Source organism: Pagrus pagrus (assembly GCF_965226575.1).
Source record: "Pagrus pagrus genome assembly, chromosome: 13".
NCBI classification, from domain to species: domain Eukaryota; kingdom Metazoa; phylum Chordata; class Actinopteri; order Spariformes; family Sparidae; genus Pagrus; species Pagrus pagrus.
In genome coordinates this window covers 10,747,303-10,766,930 of record NC_140197.1, presented here as the reverse complement: position 1 = coordinate 10,766,930, position 19,628 = coordinate 10,747,303, and the positions used below count along the sequence as shown (strand labels likewise).

General features: G+C 41.9%; 3 protein-coding genes across 3 annotated transcripts; 1 reads left to right on the top strand and 2 right to left on the bottom strand.

Moving 5' to 3' along the window:
• Nucleotides 1-2,282: 2,282 nt before the first annotated feature.
• On the bottom strand, nt 2,283-10,820 carry znf653 (zinc finger protein 653). Its single transcript, XM_084371349.1, has 10 exons — nt 10,483-10,820; nt 10,277-10,311; nt 8,328-8,645; nt 7,674-8,188; nt 7,394-7,571; nt 5,623-5,707; nt 5,367-5,484; nt 5,159-5,273; nt 4,981-5,080; nt 2,283-4,721 (listed from the first exon to the last, which is right to left on the bottom strand). The coding sequence occupies exons 1-10, from the start codon at nt 10,776-10,778 to the stop codon at nt 4,544-4,546; spliced, it is 1,938 nt and encodes a 645-aa protein (XP_084227475.1). The 5' UTR covers nt 10,779-10,820; the 3' UTR covers nt 2,283-4,543.
• Nucleotides 10,821-10,869: 49 nt separating this feature from the next.
• swsap1 (SWIM-type zinc finger 7 associated protein 1) lies at nt 10,870-13,841 on the top strand. The gene is made up of 2 exons (XM_084371351.1): nt 10,870-11,429; nt 12,410-13,841. The coding sequence occupies exons 1-2, from the start codon at nt 11,151-11,153 to the stop codon at nt 12,977-12,979; spliced, it is 849 nt and encodes a 282-aa protein (XP_084227477.1). The 5' UTR covers nt 10,870-11,150; the 3' UTR covers nt 12,980-13,841.
• Nucleotides 13,842-14,091: 250 nt separating this feature from the next.
• Nucleotides 14,092-19,335, bottom strand: epor (erythropoietin receptor). Its single transcript, XM_084371350.1, has 8 exons — nt 19,041-19,335; nt 18,746-18,881; nt 18,233-18,399; nt 17,639-17,790; nt 17,348-17,504; nt 17,080-17,167; nt 16,872-16,959; nt 14,092-16,570 (listed from the first exon to the last, which is right to left on the bottom strand). Exons 1-8 carry the CDS (start codon nt 19,141-19,143, stop codon nt 15,830-15,832), a joined length of 1,632 nt encoding a protein of 543 aa, XP_084227476.1. The 5' UTR covers nt 19,144-19,335; the 3' UTR covers nt 14,092-15,829.
• Between the last annotated feature and the right edge of the window lie 293 nt (nt 19,336-19,628).

Below are 19,628 nucleotides of genomic sequence, written 5' to 3'. Positions count from 1 at the left end.
TGGTTTGGAGACGAGACTTTACTTCCATAACTTCCATGTGCTTTACAATGTAACAGGCATTATATAAATATATATTTTCATACATTTATTATGAAATATATACACTCCAGTCAGTCAGCAGACATAAAGTTGCTACTGCTGGAGCTCTGTTATTTTAGATCACACTACCTTGCTTGGCATGACCAACCCTACTCTGTCTCGGATTGGCTACATCCTGCCCGTTGCGCATTCACCAAAGATTGAACAGAGGCAATGTGCTTGCTAGCTTACATTAAGGCAGTACAGATACTGAGCAACTGCCAAGACTGTCGGTGCTGATGACACATCACAGGTACCATGTGATTCCTACGGCATTATACTATTGGCTGACAAACCTTGTTAGAAGCTGGAACCAACTGTCAGAATTCTTGCACAGAATGAACAAAACAATCATTTTGGACCCGACAAACATTGTAAAATTATTAATTCATAACCATAATGATGTTTTAAGGAAAAGAGATACTTTATTCTGCACCTTTCTACAAGCTCTGTTGATGTATTATTATTTTTTTAAATGATTCATTTTCATAAAAATCATCATCAATCAGTATTTTTTATTAACAATCTGTATATCTCTAACTCATTGTTTTAGTTTTGTGGTCCAAAACTGTTTGGCTCAGTCTTCGCACTATCATCCGCCTTGTTTGCTGCCACATCATTCAAATTTTCTGTGAAAAGAAAACTCTGTTCAACGTCTGTATGCTACCTGCCCAGCACCAAACAGCAGACGGACACATTTTGTGACTAGTTGGTGAACATAATGGAGCATTTAGCAGCCTAAGAGCCAGACCAGGAGACCCAAACACAGCTACAGTCAATATTGGATTTAGATTCACCAGGTGAACAGAGGCACAACTTCAAATAAATGCCAGTGTTTCTCCTTATCGGCTGGATGTGTAAATAGGTACCCCATCTACTTTCTAACTCACACAGTAAGCCACAACAATACACAGTATAAGGTGATAATGAGTTAATGTGTCTTTAAGCTCAACCTTACAGAACTAATAGCTGTAGGTTACTGGAGCTTTTCGTTTCTCTCAGCAAATGAATTTTCACAGAATTGCAGTTGTTACCGTTTCTATTTTTGAGGGAACATTTTTCTGCAAGTGCTCATAAGATTCTTCAATTGCCACTTTTTGGACAGAAGTGGGGATTCTCGACTTGAGCCGATTCATGGGCAACAATGACCACTCGTGTTGGCAGGGTGTGTTTTTCCAGGGGACGGCAAGATAAAGGAAGTTGTTTACCTTGATGACGTGGGGAGGTGTGCTCATTTGCACAAACCACAGTAGAATAGAAGGCTCTCTTTGATAATTACCCACACAAATAAAAGGAAGGCTCCAGCTCATTCAAATGCAGCAGAGGCCTCTTGTGTACATGCAAACATTGAACACCAGTACTCATATCTCATCTAGAGAAAGACTGATAAACTTCAAACCTTTACTTTCTAAAGCACTGAATGATTTCTGACCTGCTCACTGACTATGATCCAGTCAGACCCGTCAGGTTATCTGGTTTCTAATTTATATATGTGTGTGTGGTTTGGGTTTGTTGCTTAGCTGCAAGGTTAATGTATTTTTGAGAAACTTTTTTAAATGTTAAACTTATAAAAAAACTAATAAAATGCCAGTATAAATAAAAACGTCACGCTTTGCTCCTTGGACTTCCTCCAATGTCATATTTCTGACATTGTACAGTGTACCATATGCTTCTTCTGAACTTCACAGTGATTTAAAGCAGACATTAAGGAACACAGAGACTGTGACAGGTGGATATTACTAACTCAACTGCAAGACAATGGAGGAGGATAGATTATTTACAGCAGCAGAATACTGATGATCAATCACAGCATGTTCATGGGGACATGAAATGTTTGAGTCGCTGATCAGAGAAGGTGTGGAATGGGCTTATATAAAGTTAATGAATATATGTAAACTCATCAAATATTAAAATGAATTACCAAATTCAGAAGATGGATTTCTGTTCACTGGAGCTAAACCAAACATGTAGTAACAATGAACATGTCCAGTATTCAGCTGACTGAAAGGGTCCAGTACCTGTGATGTAATTTTATGACTAGGTGTTATGACACTTATGCTTTTCATGCCTTTTCTTACTATTTAAGCACACCCCACACTTTGTCACAAACACACAAACACACCCTTGAGCGCATTATGCAAGAGGCAAGAACACCTTGTTTTGTGCCAAACAAATGTGAGAAAAAGAAACAATACAAATACGAGTCATATTCACGTTTTAGTGATTCATCAGTCAACAGAACTGACAGGAAAGGGGGGGAAAAAGTGCATTTTCTTAGAAACTAAAACACAGACACAACAAAAGACAGCAACACAAGAAGACTGAGGTGAACTTTCCTGAGAAACTGTCACATTAAACTCACAGGATTTCTCTTCGGGGCCTGTGAGTCAGGACTCTGGGATCTTGAGAACAGATTTTAAGGAAAAAATATAAGATCAAGACTGCTGACCCACACAACAGATGCTCAATAATAGAAGAACTGAAAAGGAGAACCCCTTCGTTTGAGTCAGTAAGAGCAGTGTGGGGCAACAGATAACACTCACACCTCAATGAAGGAATTTTACAGCCTTAATTTCAAGTATATTAGCACACATATGTAGTGACATCTCACCCACTGACCCAAATAACAACTTGTCATGATGGTGTAACAATGGACCAAGCTATCATATTAAAATGATCTTCAGTGGACCACACCATTGTTAGGCAGTTGCAAAATATTTTTTCTTATCAAACTTTGAAATGACCGTTCGCTAAGCCCACCCCTCCATATTGTTGCTGCACCTGTTTTCTTGGACTTAACAGTAATATTGGAGACAGATTTACCGCTCAAAATTCTTAGAAATCTTCCAGACAATTGGAAAATAAGCTACATGAGTTGGCTAAAAACATTCTCTCCGGTTGGCTTCAAACTGACTTGTTTTAAAACAAGAATCCAGTAAAGGGCTCATATGAAGTCGATGGCTGCATACATGAAAAGATTGAGGCTACATGTTCCTGGCAAAATGTTAGCATCCTCACCAGCTGGTAATTAATGCAGAAGAGCTAGAATTAATGAAGCAGCATTGTTGTTTTGTCTCAGTGTGGAGCTTATTCGTCCGTGAATTTTAAGGATGATAAGGAAAATGTAGGATTGGATTTATTTTGTTATAATGTAAAGGTTAGCTTTGTGTTATATTCATATTTTCAAACAGTGTGTTTCACTTATAACATTAGAAGAGAAAAGACTTCTAAGATGAGAACTATGTTTGGTGAAGTTTAGCTGGAATTGCTGGAAGGCAAACTTTCCCAAATCCAATAAGGAGTACGAAATTACGAATCCACCTTCTGCGAAAGCATGGCCCGTCCTAATCTGCCTGTGACTGCCAAGTACTCATTGCCATCATTGTTTTGGTTGGTTAAATTTGGGTGTGAGGAGTGATGATTGGTTAGGGTTAGGGAAAGAATATAAGGGCAAGATCGACAGAGTGGAGTGGGTCATGCCTTCGCCATGGTGTGATTCATAAGATTTGCTGAACCGAGGCGCTAATTTTAGCTTCACTCTCGCATTGAAGCATCCTGGACTGACTCCCACACAGTGTGGAAATACTACATAGTAGATGTGCTATCATGAACAGGGCTTTTTAAATGGAACCTGTAACACTTTAAAAAACAAAGTAGTATGAAATGCTGCTTCCATTGGAAGTATTGAAGGGTTACTATTGTGGGGAGGAAGCTAGTTAGGCAGCCGTGCTAATGTTTTATTTGTCACATTAGAGCACGAGCCAAAATTTTCATATAAGAAGTATGTTTAGCTCAACAGGTGGAGAAATCTGTTTGACTGAACAGCTGTGTCTACATCTTGTTGTTAAGGTGCAATATGTCAGATCTGGCCAGCTGTCTAATTCATATTTCAGCATTTCACCAGAGTAACCGCTATATGCTGCTAACTGTAGCTGCTGTTAGTAAGTTAGCTCAGTTTGCATGTACGTCTCGCTGTCTAAACTGGGAGCACAGACACCAGGGGAGTGTTCGTGTTTATAGTTCTAACACAGGAGCTTTGTACCAGACAGGTCAGGGCTAACTGGTTAGCATGCTAACTTTGGTAGCTATCTGATCATGATGTCAATATTGCTATTTTCACATTCTGTCGATAATTTTAGCTATTAATTTAGCTGTTTGGGGGTGGGGTTCAGCGAACGGTCAATTGGACATCATCAATCAACAGCAGACAACGTTTTTTTTCCTGCTGTACCAACTAAGTTCAAACCCAGTGTCTGTACTCTGAAACAGCTTGTGTCCTGCACAGCTGACAGACGGGCCCACTTTTTCCTTCATTCACTGCGTGGTCACAGGTTCACATCATCCTGGACATGAGAGGTAAGACAAACACAGCAAAGGAAAGTCTGTCTCATCACTGGAAGTTTCCCTCTGGTTTCAGAGGGCCAACTTGTACTTGCTCGGCTCCTGTCACCAGCGTCTGGACACCTCAGGTTGCCTGCTTGTCTGGGTGGCTCTTTAGCTTGTGGAATTTAACACTGTCCAGCTTCTCGAACCTCTTCTCACAGAACTCGCAGGTGAAGTTGTAGTGGGCCTCTGGAGTGTGTTTCTTCATGTGCCAGTTCAGGGACGCACGCTGGCGACACTGGTAGCCACAGATTTCACATCTGACAGATGACGTGGGTGAGAGAGAAGAAGAGCGACAGTTGTATAGCTGATTATTCGCATCTTTTATTGATGAATTTCTTTATCCTCTTGCATACTCATTCAGTTTCGCTTCTGCATTAGTGTGATGTAATGAACCCGTCCTTAAAGTTCACCCAAAAATGAAAATTTCGTCACTGTCTATTCACCCTCATGCCGCCGACAACAAAATTTCACCTGACAACATAACACTGAAATTTGTTTTCAACTTTAATAACTTACTGCAGCGGTGTTTCTCCTGTGTGGGTCCGCCGGTGAACCTCCAGGTGATTCTTACGTTTAAATGATTTCCCGCACGTCTCACAGATGAAATCTCTGACCCCTGTAAAAAGATTCTGTTACATTTGAAGGTTGATGACAATGAGATTCAGACATGACGAGTGTCCCTTTGTGAGCCCACCTGAATGGATAATCATATGGCGATGCAGGTGGTTTGACAGGTAGAACTTTTTCCCACAGCCTGGATGGGGGCAAACTTTGGTCCTCCCTTTCCTGTGAACGAGGTTGACATGATTCTGCAGAGAGAGGGAAGTGAACCAGACAGATGGTTAGTGTAATCTTAAGCTAAACAAACATAGCTGAAATGTGAGGCATGAATGCTGTTTTACCTGAAAGCTGCTAATAGCGACATAGACTTGACTGCAGCCCTCGTATGGACAGTGGAACATCTTGAGCATCCCATCTGCTTCAATGACGGGACCTCGCCTGTTTCTCTTTGACCTGACGCTGCAAAAACACATGCTGTAGACTTAACAAGAGGACAGTAAGAGGAGCAGATCTCTGCTGTGCACCTCGACCTTACATCCTTCTCAGTGTGTCTGAATGTGACCCAAATTCACCATGCAGTTTATGTTTGCCACTTACCTGCTCAGACTCCGCTGCAGCTCTCTGTCACTACCCAGCTCCAGAGCATCCACACTGGGCTGCAGCAGCTGTTTGTCGCTCAAACCTGCAGAGAAACAGTATGAAAACTGATGGCAAGCATTTTGAGAAATTGGCACTCAATTTTTTGGTTGCCATGAGTGGCAATAGGGCTGCACAATATATATCGTTTTAGCACTGGCAAATTAACTCAAACACATCATTCTACAACTTTTCTGCTGCTTGATACAAAAGAAAAACTTCACTTTCCATGACTAATCTCCAAGAAAAGTCAGATATTACATAATTTAGTCTTTATTAGGGGTTATTAAAGGCTCTGCACACACAGCGCACACTCATTGATAATTCTTGATCAACAAAGCAGGGCTTTGGTGGATGGAAACACATGTATTTACAATTTGTGTGCAACATGAACCCTCAACAGGAAACAAACTTTGGTGCCAAAGAAAATATATTTTAATTCCATTCATCTTAATTCAACTGTTGATCTGTGTCATGTCATCAGTTAGTACCTTCACATGCACACTAGTGTCCCTGATGTGACAAATGCTGGTTTAAATGATGTTCAGGATATGACACGGACCATAAGAAACCTGGTTACTCTTGTGTGTGATTTTACATTATCCAGGTTTCTGCAATAGAGTGTCTTTGACTCCTCAACATCTATCTCATCAGTATCTTTCTTTTATGACCCAATTTATTTGAATTTTATTTACATTTTATAGTTTACGGTGCCTAAAAGATGGCTACATACGTTTAAAAAAACAGTTTAGATATCTCTGACAGCATTTTGTAATATCCAGAGGATGTCAGCCAGAATGTGCTTTTTGCAGGAAACTCATACTCGTCAATCAACAGCAGCATGGTAGAGTAAACATTATGGGTTATTGGCAGAATGTCTCAGAAGCAGATGCAAATCAGCTCTGCCAAAACTGTTCCCTGCAGCAACTCAAACTAGTGGTTGCAGGTTTTATTCCTGCCGCATCTCAAATCAAGGATCAAAATCTGGATTTAAGGCCAATACCTCAAATATGTTCATCAAAATTACCTGGATGGACTCAGAGCCTGAGGACTTTCTACTTTCACTTTAGTTTCAGGGTGAAGAACAGCTAAACTTTTCCATTATATCTCTTGTACATGCATACACAGTGTTCTGGTAAAGAGTCTTATCTCCACGTAGATCGAATGATGTTTGCATGGAACATAAATAACCACCTGGGTAGTCATTACCGTCTATGTTACATGACTCTTGCACAGTGCTGTAAGCAAATTAACTCTGTAAAACACAAAACAGGTAGCAGCCAGTTTCAGTTCATGGCACAACAGCTTATTGAGTCAGCCTGCAGCATCAACCAAACTGTTTGACCTTTCAGATGTCTAAAATGAATGACAAAATTCACTTATGGGGCCACCATTTACATCTCACATACACTTCACCCTACATCCGTTAGGTTTGGTTTGATAGTGTTGTGTTTGGGTAGAGGTTAGCACTCAGTCTGCAGTACAGCCTCTTGTGGGTTTCCTTCCTTTTGTTTATTTTGGCAGGCCCATCAGCTTTTGTTTTGACTATTTGACTTGATACTGGTTGGTTCATGGTTTGTTTAATAAACTTTAAAAGTTCTTTTTGACGCACCTTGACCCCCCATCTTTATGGGGGGACATAACGGAGGGAAGTTCTACATTTGGATTCAGCCCCCCGTATGCGTTTTGAGTAAGGGCCCCAAAAATGCAGTCAGTTCTGAATGTAGCGCACCTGTCATGGAGTCTTCATCCTCCGCTGTTCTTAGTTTTGAGTCAGACGCGCAAACCTGGTTGTAGGTGACACCCCCGATGACAGTGCAGGTGACTTCCTCCACGTTTCCGCCGCCCATGTTGAGCTGGATGCCCTCTGATGCCAGGGCTTCATAGCTGGGGCCAGTGATGATAATTAACTGGGGATGGAAAAGATGGAAAAACAACGGTGACATCTGAGAATAGAAATAGTACACTCCTCTGTGTGTACCAACATCTCTGTAAAGTACTCAGTCACACACCTGTGAGCCTTCCAAAGCGGTCCTCTGGTCAGGAATCTCACAGCTGGTCACCACCGTCTGCAGAGTCTGAGGGTCAAACAGCTCGCTCTGCTCTTGCATGGGCGGCGGGACGGACAGCTCCGGCTGAGCTCCCAGCGGGACTGAGCCGCTCAAGCTCTGTGTCAGCATTAAGTCCTCGTCTGCCTTCTCCAGTTTATCAGCTAAGGACGTCGTCACAGTAACACGCTCGTAACCGTGCGGTACAGTCCTGATCTCTTCCGCTTCTCCGTCTCTCTCTTGCCTCAGATCCTCAGCCTCCTCAGCCTCCTCCTCTGAGGGGACGGAGGAAAATGCTGCTGCAGGGGAGCCTTGTTGTTGCTCCATGACCATCTCCATCTCCCAGACCGGCTGTCCTGTCAGTGGAACATCCTTGGAAGAGGCCTCTATACTGGGCGGGTGGTCTAGAGCTGAAGTCTGTTTTATGGGGCTCATGGGGGAATGTTGTATCTCAGAAACATCCTCATTTTCTTCCACATCTACAGAAAAGCAGATAAAGAACTTGTTGATCAAGGAATTCAGGATGTACCAGCTAATGATACATATTCAAATACTTATAATGTCAAGAATGAAAGTGAATAGCTCTAAATGAGTCAAAGATTAAAGTTGTCACTGCACCTTTGAACTGTTTGTGAGCCTCCTTTCTCCTCTTCCTGCTCACTACACCTTTAGCGACAGGCATGTCCGTCTTTGCTACATTCTCTCCATCGCCCTCTTCGTTCACTTCCCCTTCTTGCTCAGAGTCACTTGCCTCCCTCGGTGGTGAGAAAAGGTATTGCACAAATGAGTGGTCAGAGTCACATTGCCAGATGGCAGTAGTGGAAAAGTTGGGCTGGGGCTCCAGGGCTCTGAGCTGGGGCTCATGAGGGCAGGAGCAGGAGTGCTCCTGGTACCAACACACCAGACTCTGGAGGCTGGAGACTCGCTCCTTCCTGCCTGGGGAACGACAGAAGTCAGACAGAAGTCAGGTCGCAGATAAGTGAAGAACTGGACTTGAGAAGATTTTAAATCTACATGTTAATCCACTTATCAGGAGAGTGAGAGCAACAATTCTTTAGGCAAAATAGCCCATATAATACACACAACACCCTTCTATGGAGGCTCATTTCTGCCAAGTAAAGAGACAAAATGGATGAAAAGTTAGGACTGAAAAAAAATATATAAATACTCTTATGAGACACAAAGTCATATCTGTGTTCAACTTTATAAGTAAAAAACTAAAAGAAACTAAGTTCTACTTCTTACCCGAAGAAAGTCCTGAAATGTCACAATTTTCTAAAGCCCAAGATTATAAAAAATAAAAAAATATTAAATTTATTTTCACGAAAAACAAAGAAAAACAGCATGACCTTATATTTTAGGTTGGAACTTGATAATGTAATGTAATGTAATGTAGTGAAAAAACTCAAATCCATTTTTAAAATATTTGCAGATCTTTTTGTTGATCAGCTAATTGCTTAATCAACAAATAATATAATTTCAGCTCTTATTAGATAAGTCCAAAATTTTACTTTTGGGTAAAAATTGGGGGATGTCAAGACATAATTTTGAGAAACTAAGTCAAAATGAAGTTGTTATTATTACACAATTATAATGTATTCTACTATCTCTAGATTTGATTCAATAAGAAAAATGTACTTAGACATACAAAAATTTGACTTATTTCCTGATATTGATAATTTGAAGTTTCAAAATTTAATACAATGTATCAGCAGATGGTAATCTTTTTAAACATAAACACAACATAAATAAACAAGTCTACTGTTTTTGAGATTTCTGACCAAGCTATATACTGAGCTGGACATTTTCCTGAAAAATCAACTTGTCAGTGCTCTCTGGTGGACAAACTATGTAAAGGTGACACTGTCTGTAACCTCAAAACTATATGTCGATGTAATAGGGGTGTAATAGGCAATAGGGGTGCAGCAATTTACCCAATTCAATTTTAACCACTACTTAAAATGTCACAGTTTTGTAGGCCTAAGGGCTCAGATACAGCCCTGTGTTTGTTCTCACTCTCAAAAAGGGATGTTATAGTATGTTGTTTTTATGAAGTAGCGGTGAGTTAAGAGTTGGGCTTTCTGTGCAATGTAAACCAACTGAAACCAAGCAGGAAAAGAAGAATCGCAATGTTAATAAATTAAACATTAAAGTAATAAAGTCATGATTTTGATTTGGAAAAGTTACATTTTGGACTTCTTCCTTAGATAAGACTAGATAGTTATGTATCCATCTATTTCTCTAGTTAGAATATAATATTTTCATTTTGTCATTCCTCAGACTGCATGTATTTCTTCTCGTTATCTTAATTTTTTTGCTTATTAAAGCATTAAGGCTTCTTAATACTTAAAACATAAATGAAACCATTTGTCTCCAAGCACATTTCTCTTTCTCAAATCACGTTAAAAAATAGCAGAAAAGCAGATTTCATGCTGAGAGCTTAAATAACAGATTTATTGAGCAACCTACCAATGTATAACTGATCTAACATAACCAGCTATTACACACCACCCAAACACATGTGACTGGTGTAGAAAATACTTCCATGTGTCAGTGACACCACTCACCTTTCTTCTGTTTTACTTCTGGAGCAATTTTCTTCCTGTAATGCAGAAACACGTTGATGTGGACAGTGAGCTGTCAGGTTAGAAACAATGCAACACTCAGTGAAGCTGAGGGAATAGCTAGTATATGACAGCAGACCATTTGCGCGGTCTGGTTAACGTAAGGTGACTTTAGCACAAAGAAACAGAGAATAGCTGTGACTGCTTACCCGCAGTATTTCTGCTGGTATTTGTCTCCATAGGTGGAGTTGAGCAGGATCAGATACTCTGCCAGTCCAGCATCACTCAGACTGGTCCGCCTGCGGAGCTCACTCCACAGCTTGTGCGACTCTCCCAGGTACACCCTCCTCACATCGTACTTCTTTCGGGATTCAAGACGCCTCTGAGCTCGGTCGGTGTCTGTGAGCCTGGGCCGTCCTCTGCAACGCCTCATAACACATTTCCCTTGGTGCCCAGCTTGGTCAGCGTCCAGGGAAACTTCCAACTCTGCCAGGCTCTGCGCCATCTTGGCCACAGCAGCTGATGTTGTGATTACCCGGCATCCCGGAAGTTGTCGGACCTAACCGGAAGCACTGTTACAGACTCATTTTTTTTGCTCGTGTTCCCACACCATAGGGTTGTAAACTTTGCCGAAACATTCCCGAACACAGTCATGCATCACATGGCCACATTTCTATCAAAATACTCGTTATAGAAATAGCCAGTGTGTACACCGAGAACCGCAGCGGAACGGTACAGTGCAAAACGCGTTTCCCGACGGACCGCACCAGCACGAACACCATAGTGCATCATGTAAACAGACGCGGGAAGCTTCAGCGTGAACAGCATTATTAGACGACACAAGCACAGCAAAGTGTGAGGCATCACAGCGTTAGTCATGACAGACATTTTAACGCTTGTGTTCAGGACTTTCATGTCACAAACGGATGTGACGAAGAACCTCCAGGCCACTGCTCCATCTGCTCCATCGCCTCCCACATGCAGCACGCTGGTGCTCGGGGACCACAGCATCAGCCGCTCCGTGCTGCTGCTGGCGGCCGTGACAGCTGCCTCCGAGATGGGGATAAAAGTGATGTTCTTTACCCAAACACAAATTCAAAGCCTTCCTGTGTGTCTGCAGAAATGTGTTCCCAACCTGAGCCCAGAGAGTCTAAAGGTAGAGACCACTTTCCTCTCTGTGCATCATATATTTACCCGTTTAAAGAGCTTTTACGTCGTAACTGTTGGATTTATTCATGGTTAATTAATCATTTACTAATGATTTATAGATCAAGCCAGTTTTGAGACCAATGTTTGGGTTGCCAGGTTGTGAAAATCTCCCTGGCTGGTGTTAATCCTCAGTAGCTTGAGCTGCAGGATATTTGGACCACAATTTATTAAATTTTCATCAAAGTTTTCAGCTCAACACTTGAGTGATTTTGGTGACTAAAAACCCTTTTCAGTCACTTATCAGCATTTGTAACTGTACATGTGGATTTGATGGCCAAGTCACGAACATTTATCAATGGCTTTAATTTTAATGACTCACCAGCAAGAGAGAATTTGCCATTTTACCTGGCAACTCAACAAATATAAAGCCAGCTTCAGCCCTATAAAATGATGATGAAAATCTACCAATATATAATTAGATATATCACTCACACAAGCGCAAGTGTTGTTCTTATACATTGGACATATTATTTATTTTTTTTTATTTTTTTTAAAGTTTTTATATCAAAGAAGTAAAGAAAATTGTTGTTTACTGAAGAAAATTGATAAAAACTTCAGTTCCACAAATTTTCAGATCATGAGACAAGCACAATTTTTAGCATTTTACTTGATAAATAACTTGAAAGTATCTATTGACAAAACATTGTTGTCAGTTAGTTGGCTAATTAAGAAACGTTTCTGAACCTTTCTTATCACGGTATGTCAGTTGAGACCACACGAAGCAGAAACCAGAGGATAGCAGTGGTGCTTGACTAGTCTGAGCCTTTGTATTATGTGATAGTGAACTACTTGTGTTTTTTGGATTGATAACGTGGCGTTCTGAGAAATTGTGATGAGCATTTTCCCGCTAATCTTTGACATTTCATAGACTCATTCTACTTCTTTGTGTTAGTTTAAGTTCTATCTTTCTTTCTTTTCTTTTTAAAGAAAATCAAGTTTTCCTATCCCCGGACAGTGGAGGAACTGCTGCAGCAGGTCGCCAGCCTTCATGAGTCCACCAACACATCTCCCTCACCTCCCTCACTCATCATAGTGGACAGGCTGGAGGCCTACCTGTGTGGTCCTGGAGGTGTCAGCCACAGTGGATTTCACCCAGGAGAGCAGTCCCGTGCTGCACACCTGTCTGCGCTGCTGTGCGACACTTCTGCCTTTCTCACACAACTCCTGAAACAGCGCTCCTCGAGCTCGGCTCCCTGCCGTCTCATCGTCTCTTTCCAGTCAGAAGTGGACACTGTGAATGCTAGTGGGGATGCCTTCACCACAGATCCCATCCTTGATGTTCTTGATCGCTATTTCCAGGTACGATGTACTCTGGACCGAGACAGAAGCTATGAAGCTGCAGCAGCTGGACTCCAGGAGGTGTGGAACATTTACCTTTCCAGGACAGGCATCACAGGGGCCGCTAGTACCAAAGAGTGTGAGGACAGACCAGATGTAGCCCAAGAGTGGCAGCTGTTAATTTTCCCTGATGGTTTAATGGAGTTTAAGATGGTTTGACAATGTCTTTATCAAATACTGAGGGGGTAACTGAAAGTCAAGTCAGTTTGGAGTTTTGTTCAGCAAAATGCTATTTTTTTTGGCTCTGATTGGTTTAAAGGGTTCAGTGTGTAGGATTTAGTTACATCTAGTGGTGAGTTTGCAGATGGCAACCAGCTGGACACCCTTTCTCTCACCCTCCCGTATCGTGGCCGTTAAAAATGCAAAAGGCCCTCTCTAGAGCCAGTGTTTGTTTGTCCATTCTGGGCTACTGTAGAAACATGGCGGACTCCGTGGAAGAGGATCAACTCCCTCCCTGTGGATATGACAGGCTCATTCAAAGGCATCAGATTCTTAGTTTTCTGTGATTATACACTAATGAAAAACATAATTATGAACATTACTTTATATCTCTGCCCCTAAATCCCTCTCAACCCTACGCACTGGACCTTTATCTTTAAACAGTTAAGCACTTGCGGTGATGAGGAGACGTACTACAATAAAGACGGCCTTCGTCAATGTTACACTTCATTTTTTAAGTTAAGCAGATCTGATGTTAAATGATAAAACCAGTCTAACTTGTCGTCTTATCTGTGCTGCAGCATGATGTAATCTGTGAGTTAACAGGAACAAAGTGGTTGTAGATGCACAACATTTTAGTACAATTGTTGATGACATAAAGCTTTGTCTAACACATGAGTAATATATTAAACATTGCATAGACATTGAGGAACTGGGCTATTGAACAGTGGTTCCAACATTTTTGGCACAAGACTTCTATAAACTAAGCAAAGTTGACTTGCGATCCCCCTTAAAAGACAAAAAAGAAAGGTCAGAAATCGACACTGTATGTTAAAAATAAATATATATTTTGTATACCATATTAACCTGTTTTCTTCTTTCTCATGCCCTAAATCATCTCATGACTTCTTAGTTTTATGTTGTAACCCTTTGAGGGATACCAGGAAGGAATCAGTGATTAAATGTGTGAGATGTTGGACTAGTGGCTGATGTTACAGTTAAATTATTTTACAAATCAGAAAATATACAAAGTACACGTTTTACTTTTGTCATCTTTGATAAATCATTAATTAGTTTTGAAAAAACACGCAACAATTTGTAAGAGACAGCAGTTGTGGGTTTTGAGCTTTAAAACTTTATTTTCTTTTTGAGTCACACATTTTTTTCAAAAATATATCATCATCATCGTATAGAAATGTAGTTATATAAAACAACTTTAGTCACAAGATATTTTTCCTAAGACACAAAAGCAGGCAAGCATGAGAAATATAAATACATGTTTCAGTTTGACTTTAGAACTGCAATGAATGTAAATGTTTTGAATAGAGGTGTGAAGGTTCGGACACACTTCAAATGCTCTGCTCTTTAGATGGCAGCAGTGGCTAAAAACACAACTTAGGCATGACAAGTCGGAGACTTATTAACAACAACAGTTAGTACTGCCTTAAAACCTTCCTATGAAGCCTACAGTAGTAGTCATTGTATTTATTTGTTCCTGGACTATGCGTTTGGGAAATGGCAACATCTTACTGACATAGTTGTCCTCTGAAACACGTGATAAAATACAAAAAGCATCATGATATTATTTACAAGTACAGTGAGTTTCTTCACATTTGGAAATGACATCGACATAATGCTGTAGGGTTCCAGTGAAAGCTGTGTGATTTAAATTTGAGGGAATTTTAAAGGATAAGATTGGCAATACTCCAGTGGGCGCTGTAGTTTTTAGCAAATATTAGTCAAGAAGTAGTAATTGGCCTGTGAGTTTGACACTAAATAATTAAGCCCCTGTACCTATGTTCATCACAATAAAGGAACATGTCACAATGGTTGACTCATTGGCATGTTGTTAGTTGCTTGGCTCTACAGATGGCAGTGTTGTTCAGCCAGTCTGCCGCTTTAGTACGGGCTGAAATATGTCAGGAAGTGTTTGATCTGCCACCATGATCAGATCTGATTAGCAAATGTTAGAATGCTAACACTTAGCTGCAAAGATAACAAGTAAGATGGCGAACATGGTAAACATGCCTGCCAAATGCTAATGTGAGGCATCCGTACTTGTTTTTCAGTTACAAGTTGGATATATCAGAACTTTCAAAAAAATCAGTTTCCTAGTCACAAATTACAACCTGGAAGTTGACAGGAACTCTGCTTACAAGTCAGACCATCGTAATTAGGGTACCTCTGATGTGACATGAATGCATCACAGAGCTGCTAAGCAAAAAGTTCTACAGTATGTCACAGACGAATAAGCCATGTAAGGCTTTGGCTACACAGGCAAGACTTATAGAGAAATAAATTAATCAATGATTTTGTGTTTTTGTGGGATTTGTTGGCGATACAAAAAATATAGAATATCACCAAGCCTATTCTTTAAGACATATAAGAGGGACGGGGAAAGAGCATTGGCCAGTTATGTTCACAGTCTTCCATTTTAGGAGGTCTACTCTGTATTTTAACCTAATAGCCAAAGTACACTTTGCTCAAATATGAATAAATCATTATAAAGGCACTCTGGAACTTGAATAATAACACCTTGATCTGATCCACAGGATAGGATACTCACAGATCAGTATGCAGACCTTTGCATTGAATACCAGCTGTCATTTCCATGTAATGGTATTGTCCTGTACAGACCAGGGATGGATTGGATAAAGTAGAAATGATGTGTGGACTCTTCCTCCTGAGTCCTTTAGCTTACACCTTTGTATCAGTCAGCTTCCAAATCCTTGTTACACCTCTCTTACTGTTAAAGAGAGGCTATGTAGCTTTGGGTGAATATCCAAATACCCTTCACAGAGCCTGCTTCAAGGCTCAGTCCATGTGCAGCCTATCCAGCTTAGTTCCTTCTCAGCCGTCATCATTGACAGGGTGCTGCCTCGACAGGAAGGGTCTTTTATGAGCAGGGATCTCGTTCCTGTACTCATTGGCGTAGATAACCACTTTTCCAATGTCCTCTACTCTGCTCATGGGGCTGTAATCCATAGAGACCCCAGAGTCTGCCACGGCCATGTAGGTGTACCCAGGGCCTTTGGACATCCAGATATGGTTTGGGTACTCAAAGCTGGACTGTGACGAAAGGCGACCCGACCCGGAGCTCTGCTGCACGGATCCCAGGTCAGAGTGGGATTCACACAACACTGTTTTTCTGGAGGCAAAAAGCACCTCAAGGGGTAAGGCCTCCTCGAGGATGTCATCCAGGTGATCGTCCTCACTGCGGTTGTTGGCATTCAGGGTGACGTAGGCGTCTTGAGACTCCAGGAGAGAGGACTGGGAGGACGGAATGGGGTTCCGGTGGAACGCCCGTAAGCGGTCCATCAGCCACTGGTCGTGTGTTGTGGTTCTCCATCCCTCTGTCAGAGCTGCATCGACCCTTTCCAGTGGCTCTCTCTCGTCCAGCCCTTTCCTGACATCCATTTCCTCCTTCCTGCTTCCGGTCAAAGCTCTAGAGGTCTTCGGTGGCAGTGGCGGGGAAGTCAGTGAGGGGCAAAGGCTGAACTCTGATAGGACTTCCAGGGGAGAAGGGCATTCTTCTGAGGTGAAAAAGGCTGGAGTCAGCCATAAACCTCCGTTGGTCTGCCCCAACCACTCCTGTACAAAAACAAAACAAAGGATTTTGAAACCTTGGTTAAAAGGAACAGACCTCACGATTCAAGTGGTCGCTGTTCGAGTGAGAGAAGCTCAGAAACAATTTACTGATATGCAGGCTAATTAACAAAAGTTAGCATGCTAACACGCTCAACTAAGATGGTGAACCACATGGTAAACATTATACCCGCTAAACATCAGCATGCTAGCTTGGTCATTGTGACAGGTTAGCATTTAGCATAAAGCAGCCTTGTGTGTTAACTACAGAGCCCATAGAAAGGCTGTGGACTTGTCTTGTTCTTACCTGAAAGTCTCCACCATAAACGGTAAAAAGGCCTTGAAACTTGCTGTCAGGTGTCGGAATAGTCGGCCAAATCTTCTTCACAAGGAACCTGAAAGGCGCCCAGATGTTTAAAATACAATTCGACATTTGTGTTTTTTTGCATTAATCTGTATTGCAACATTCTGACAGTGGCAACCAGATCTTTTGCGTGTCTTCCCGGTTTACTGACCTGCGATGGGATAGGAGTATAGTGAGAGACAGCCCAGCGAGGACGAAAGAGATGATGAGAGTCAGGGACACGATGAGAAGATCAAGTTCTGGTGGAGACACAGAATGATCCAATGACAGTCAATGCAAACCATTGGGAACAAACTAAACAAAAGTAATCTAACTACATACAGTGAGAATGTCAGACTACATATTTCCTTCCAAGACAAAACTGTGCTGCTGGGAATATATGACACATCTTCATATAGCTTATGTGAATGAATACTCACGTGCAGGGAGTGTTTCCATGAACACCGGGTCACTCCAGGCACTCCAATAGCCGTTGTAGCTAATCCCGTCCAGTTTTACACGGACTCGCACCTTATACTTCGTACCTGGCTGCAGGCCTCTCAGGATCAACTCTGAGCTGGCTCGTGCCTCCTCTACCTGCAAAACAGTCCTCAACTCATCAATATGGGTCCGTGTGTGCACCTAGCCTTCGACTATCCTGCTGCTTAAAGCTTTATACAGCCTCTAACATATCACTGAGGTCATGCAGGACATTAAAATAACCGTCATACCTGCCCCACGTGGCTGTCCGCTGTAGTGTAGCTGACCTCGTACATCATGCTGTCGTCCATGTACTTGAGCGGTGGAGGCACCCAGCTGACATTCAGCTGGCCTTGCTGGCCCGTGCTGCTCACTGTCACGTTGGCCGGAGGGTCCAGAAGAACTGCAATGCAGAGAGACAGGAGGCAGCTTGTTAGGAGGGAAGTTGAGATAAGATCAGTCCTTTAGAAAACTCTGTCTGCGATAACAATTTTTTGAGGCATTTGAGAGCGGCGAAAACAAGCCGTAAACGCAACATTTTACATTTGCCATCTTGCCAGTTGGCATCTGAGCTGTGTGACTGAACAAAAACAGGTTGTGAGCCCGTAAAACCAAAACTGTAAACTCAAAGACACTAGAACTCCCTGCAAAGTTGAGGGCAACTGCAGTCAGGTGATAATTCTCTATAAGTTTGTCACTACAAGCAACCACTTTCACACCTAGATCCATTGTCAGAAGTAAAAAATATCAATATCAGCTTAAAAAAAAAAAAAAGGTGGGAAATTTAGAGGCAATAGATGCACTCCTCACTGCTCAGTGGAAGCAGTGGCACAGTTTGCACTTACAGACAAGCTCGACGAGAAGGCTGCGATGGTGGATCTGTCTTCCATCTCGATCAACCTGGATGTCCATTTGGACAAACATCTGGGTTCGGTTCAGATGGCAGACGAACAGCCTCCTGCCACCTGCTGCACGGAGGACTCTCAGTGGGCACCTGCTGCTGTTTTCATTTCTGCTCGGGACAGAGGAAGACAGAAACACTGAGAATATACTTACTGGGAATTCTAATACAGGGCTATGCTGAAGTGTACTATTATTTATATATTCAGACTGATATATTGACCTTTTCTTAAATATCAGGCCCCCACAACAGGCTGTTAAACAGTTTTTGAGTCTTAAATTACTTATACAATCACCCTGGTTTATGAATTCCTAAATGGTTTAATTTCTAGCCTATTGCAATGGAAAAAATAAGAAGAATAAAGAAAAATGGTCAACTTTGGACGCTGTTAAAGGCCCACACTATCATTACAGGCACCACACGGCTTACACACTGTTCCAAACTGGATGTGACCTACTGGTAGGTGTATGTGAAGGAGTACTGGTCCACAGAGCCGGCCCTCTCCTCATCTTCCATCCAGAAGCACGTGAAGTCTTTCCTGCCTTCAGCAAAGCATTTTGGGTTTTCTGGTTCCTCATCCAGCATCATAGACACTGACGAGGTGGAGTGAGGGGGGTAACAGACAAGTGTGATACTCATTATATGAGCTTATTTTTTAAAAATCTACCCAACTTCTCCACTTATTTTACTCTAAGTGTTTCTGTTTTGCTGGCACTGTAGATAACAATAGGCCGTCAAAAATGTTATCCTACCTTTATTTTCGAAACCTCGTGCGCCCTGGACGATGGAAGGTGTTCGCATGGCGCAGAAAATCACGTGAAGTGCCAACAATCGGCTCAGGTGATCACATATCATCCTTTTGTCTTCTCTGTGAACAGACAGACTTTGGCCTTCTGTTGTCCGCCTGCATGCCGAGAGAACAACCTGCCTCAAACGCGTCTGCTGCAGCTCTCTGGCGGGGTTGCTTGTTTTGTTGTTTAGATACCACGGATAGCGCAAGGCACTTACGCGCCTGCTTGCGAGCGATAAGGTGTGTACATCCGAGCTGTTTACTTTCTCCAAAAGTGAGCGGAGGAGAGGCGGAGCAAGGTCAGTCTTACTACTAGAGTTTTGACGCTGTTGTTGATGGGCGGGAGTCACGCGCTCATTGATGTTTACGACTTGTTCCTGCAGCTGTGGTGAATGAGGAAGTGAGAGGTGCCGTGCGTAAAAGCGCACGAAGGATGGATAGATAGATAGATAGATAGATAGATAGATAGATAGATAGATAGATAGATAGATAGATAGATAGATAAAAGTAATAATGTTATTATTTTTTGCTTAATAGCTTTGTCCTGAGC

What these genes read in the sequence shown, in the direction of transcription:
- znf653 (XM_084371349.1), bottom strand. Translation starts at nt 10,778, where the DNA reads ATGGCGCAGAGCCTGGCAGAGTTGGAAGTTTCCCTGGACGCTGACCAA. An exon ending in TACCAGCAGAAATACTGCGG is followed by an intron (nt 10,312 to 10,482) that starts GTAAGCAGTCAC and finishes TCTGCATTACAG; the next exon opens with GAAGAAAATTGCTCCAGAAG. An exon ending in TCGCTATTAGCAGCTTTCAG is followed by an intron (nt 5,274 to 5,366) that starts GTAAAACAGCAT and finishes CTCTCTCTGCAG; the next exon opens with AATCATGTCAACCTCGTTCA.
- swsap1 (XM_084371351.1), top strand. Translation starts at nt 11,151, where the DNA reads ATGACAGACATTTTAACGCTTGTGTTCAGGACTTTCATGTCACAAACG. An exon ending in TGAGCCCAGAGAGTCTAAAG is followed by an intron (nt 11,430 to 12,409) that starts GTAGAGACCACT and finishes TTCTTTTTAAAG; the next exon opens with AAAATCAAGTTTTCCTATCC.
- epor (XM_084371350.1), bottom strand. Translation starts at nt 19,143, where the DNA reads ATGATATGTGATCACCTGAGCCGATTGTTGGCACTTCACGTGATTTTC. An exon ending in CCTTCTCGTCGAGCTTGTCT is followed by an intron (nt 17,791 to 18,232) that starts GTAAGTGCAAAC and finishes TCTGCATTGCAG; the next exon opens with TTCTTCTGGACCCTCCGGCC. An exon ending in TTTATGGTGGAGACTTTCAG is followed by an intron (nt 16,571 to 16,871) that starts GTAAGAACAAGA and finishes GTTTTTGTACAG; the next exon opens with GAGTGGTTGGGGCAGACCAA.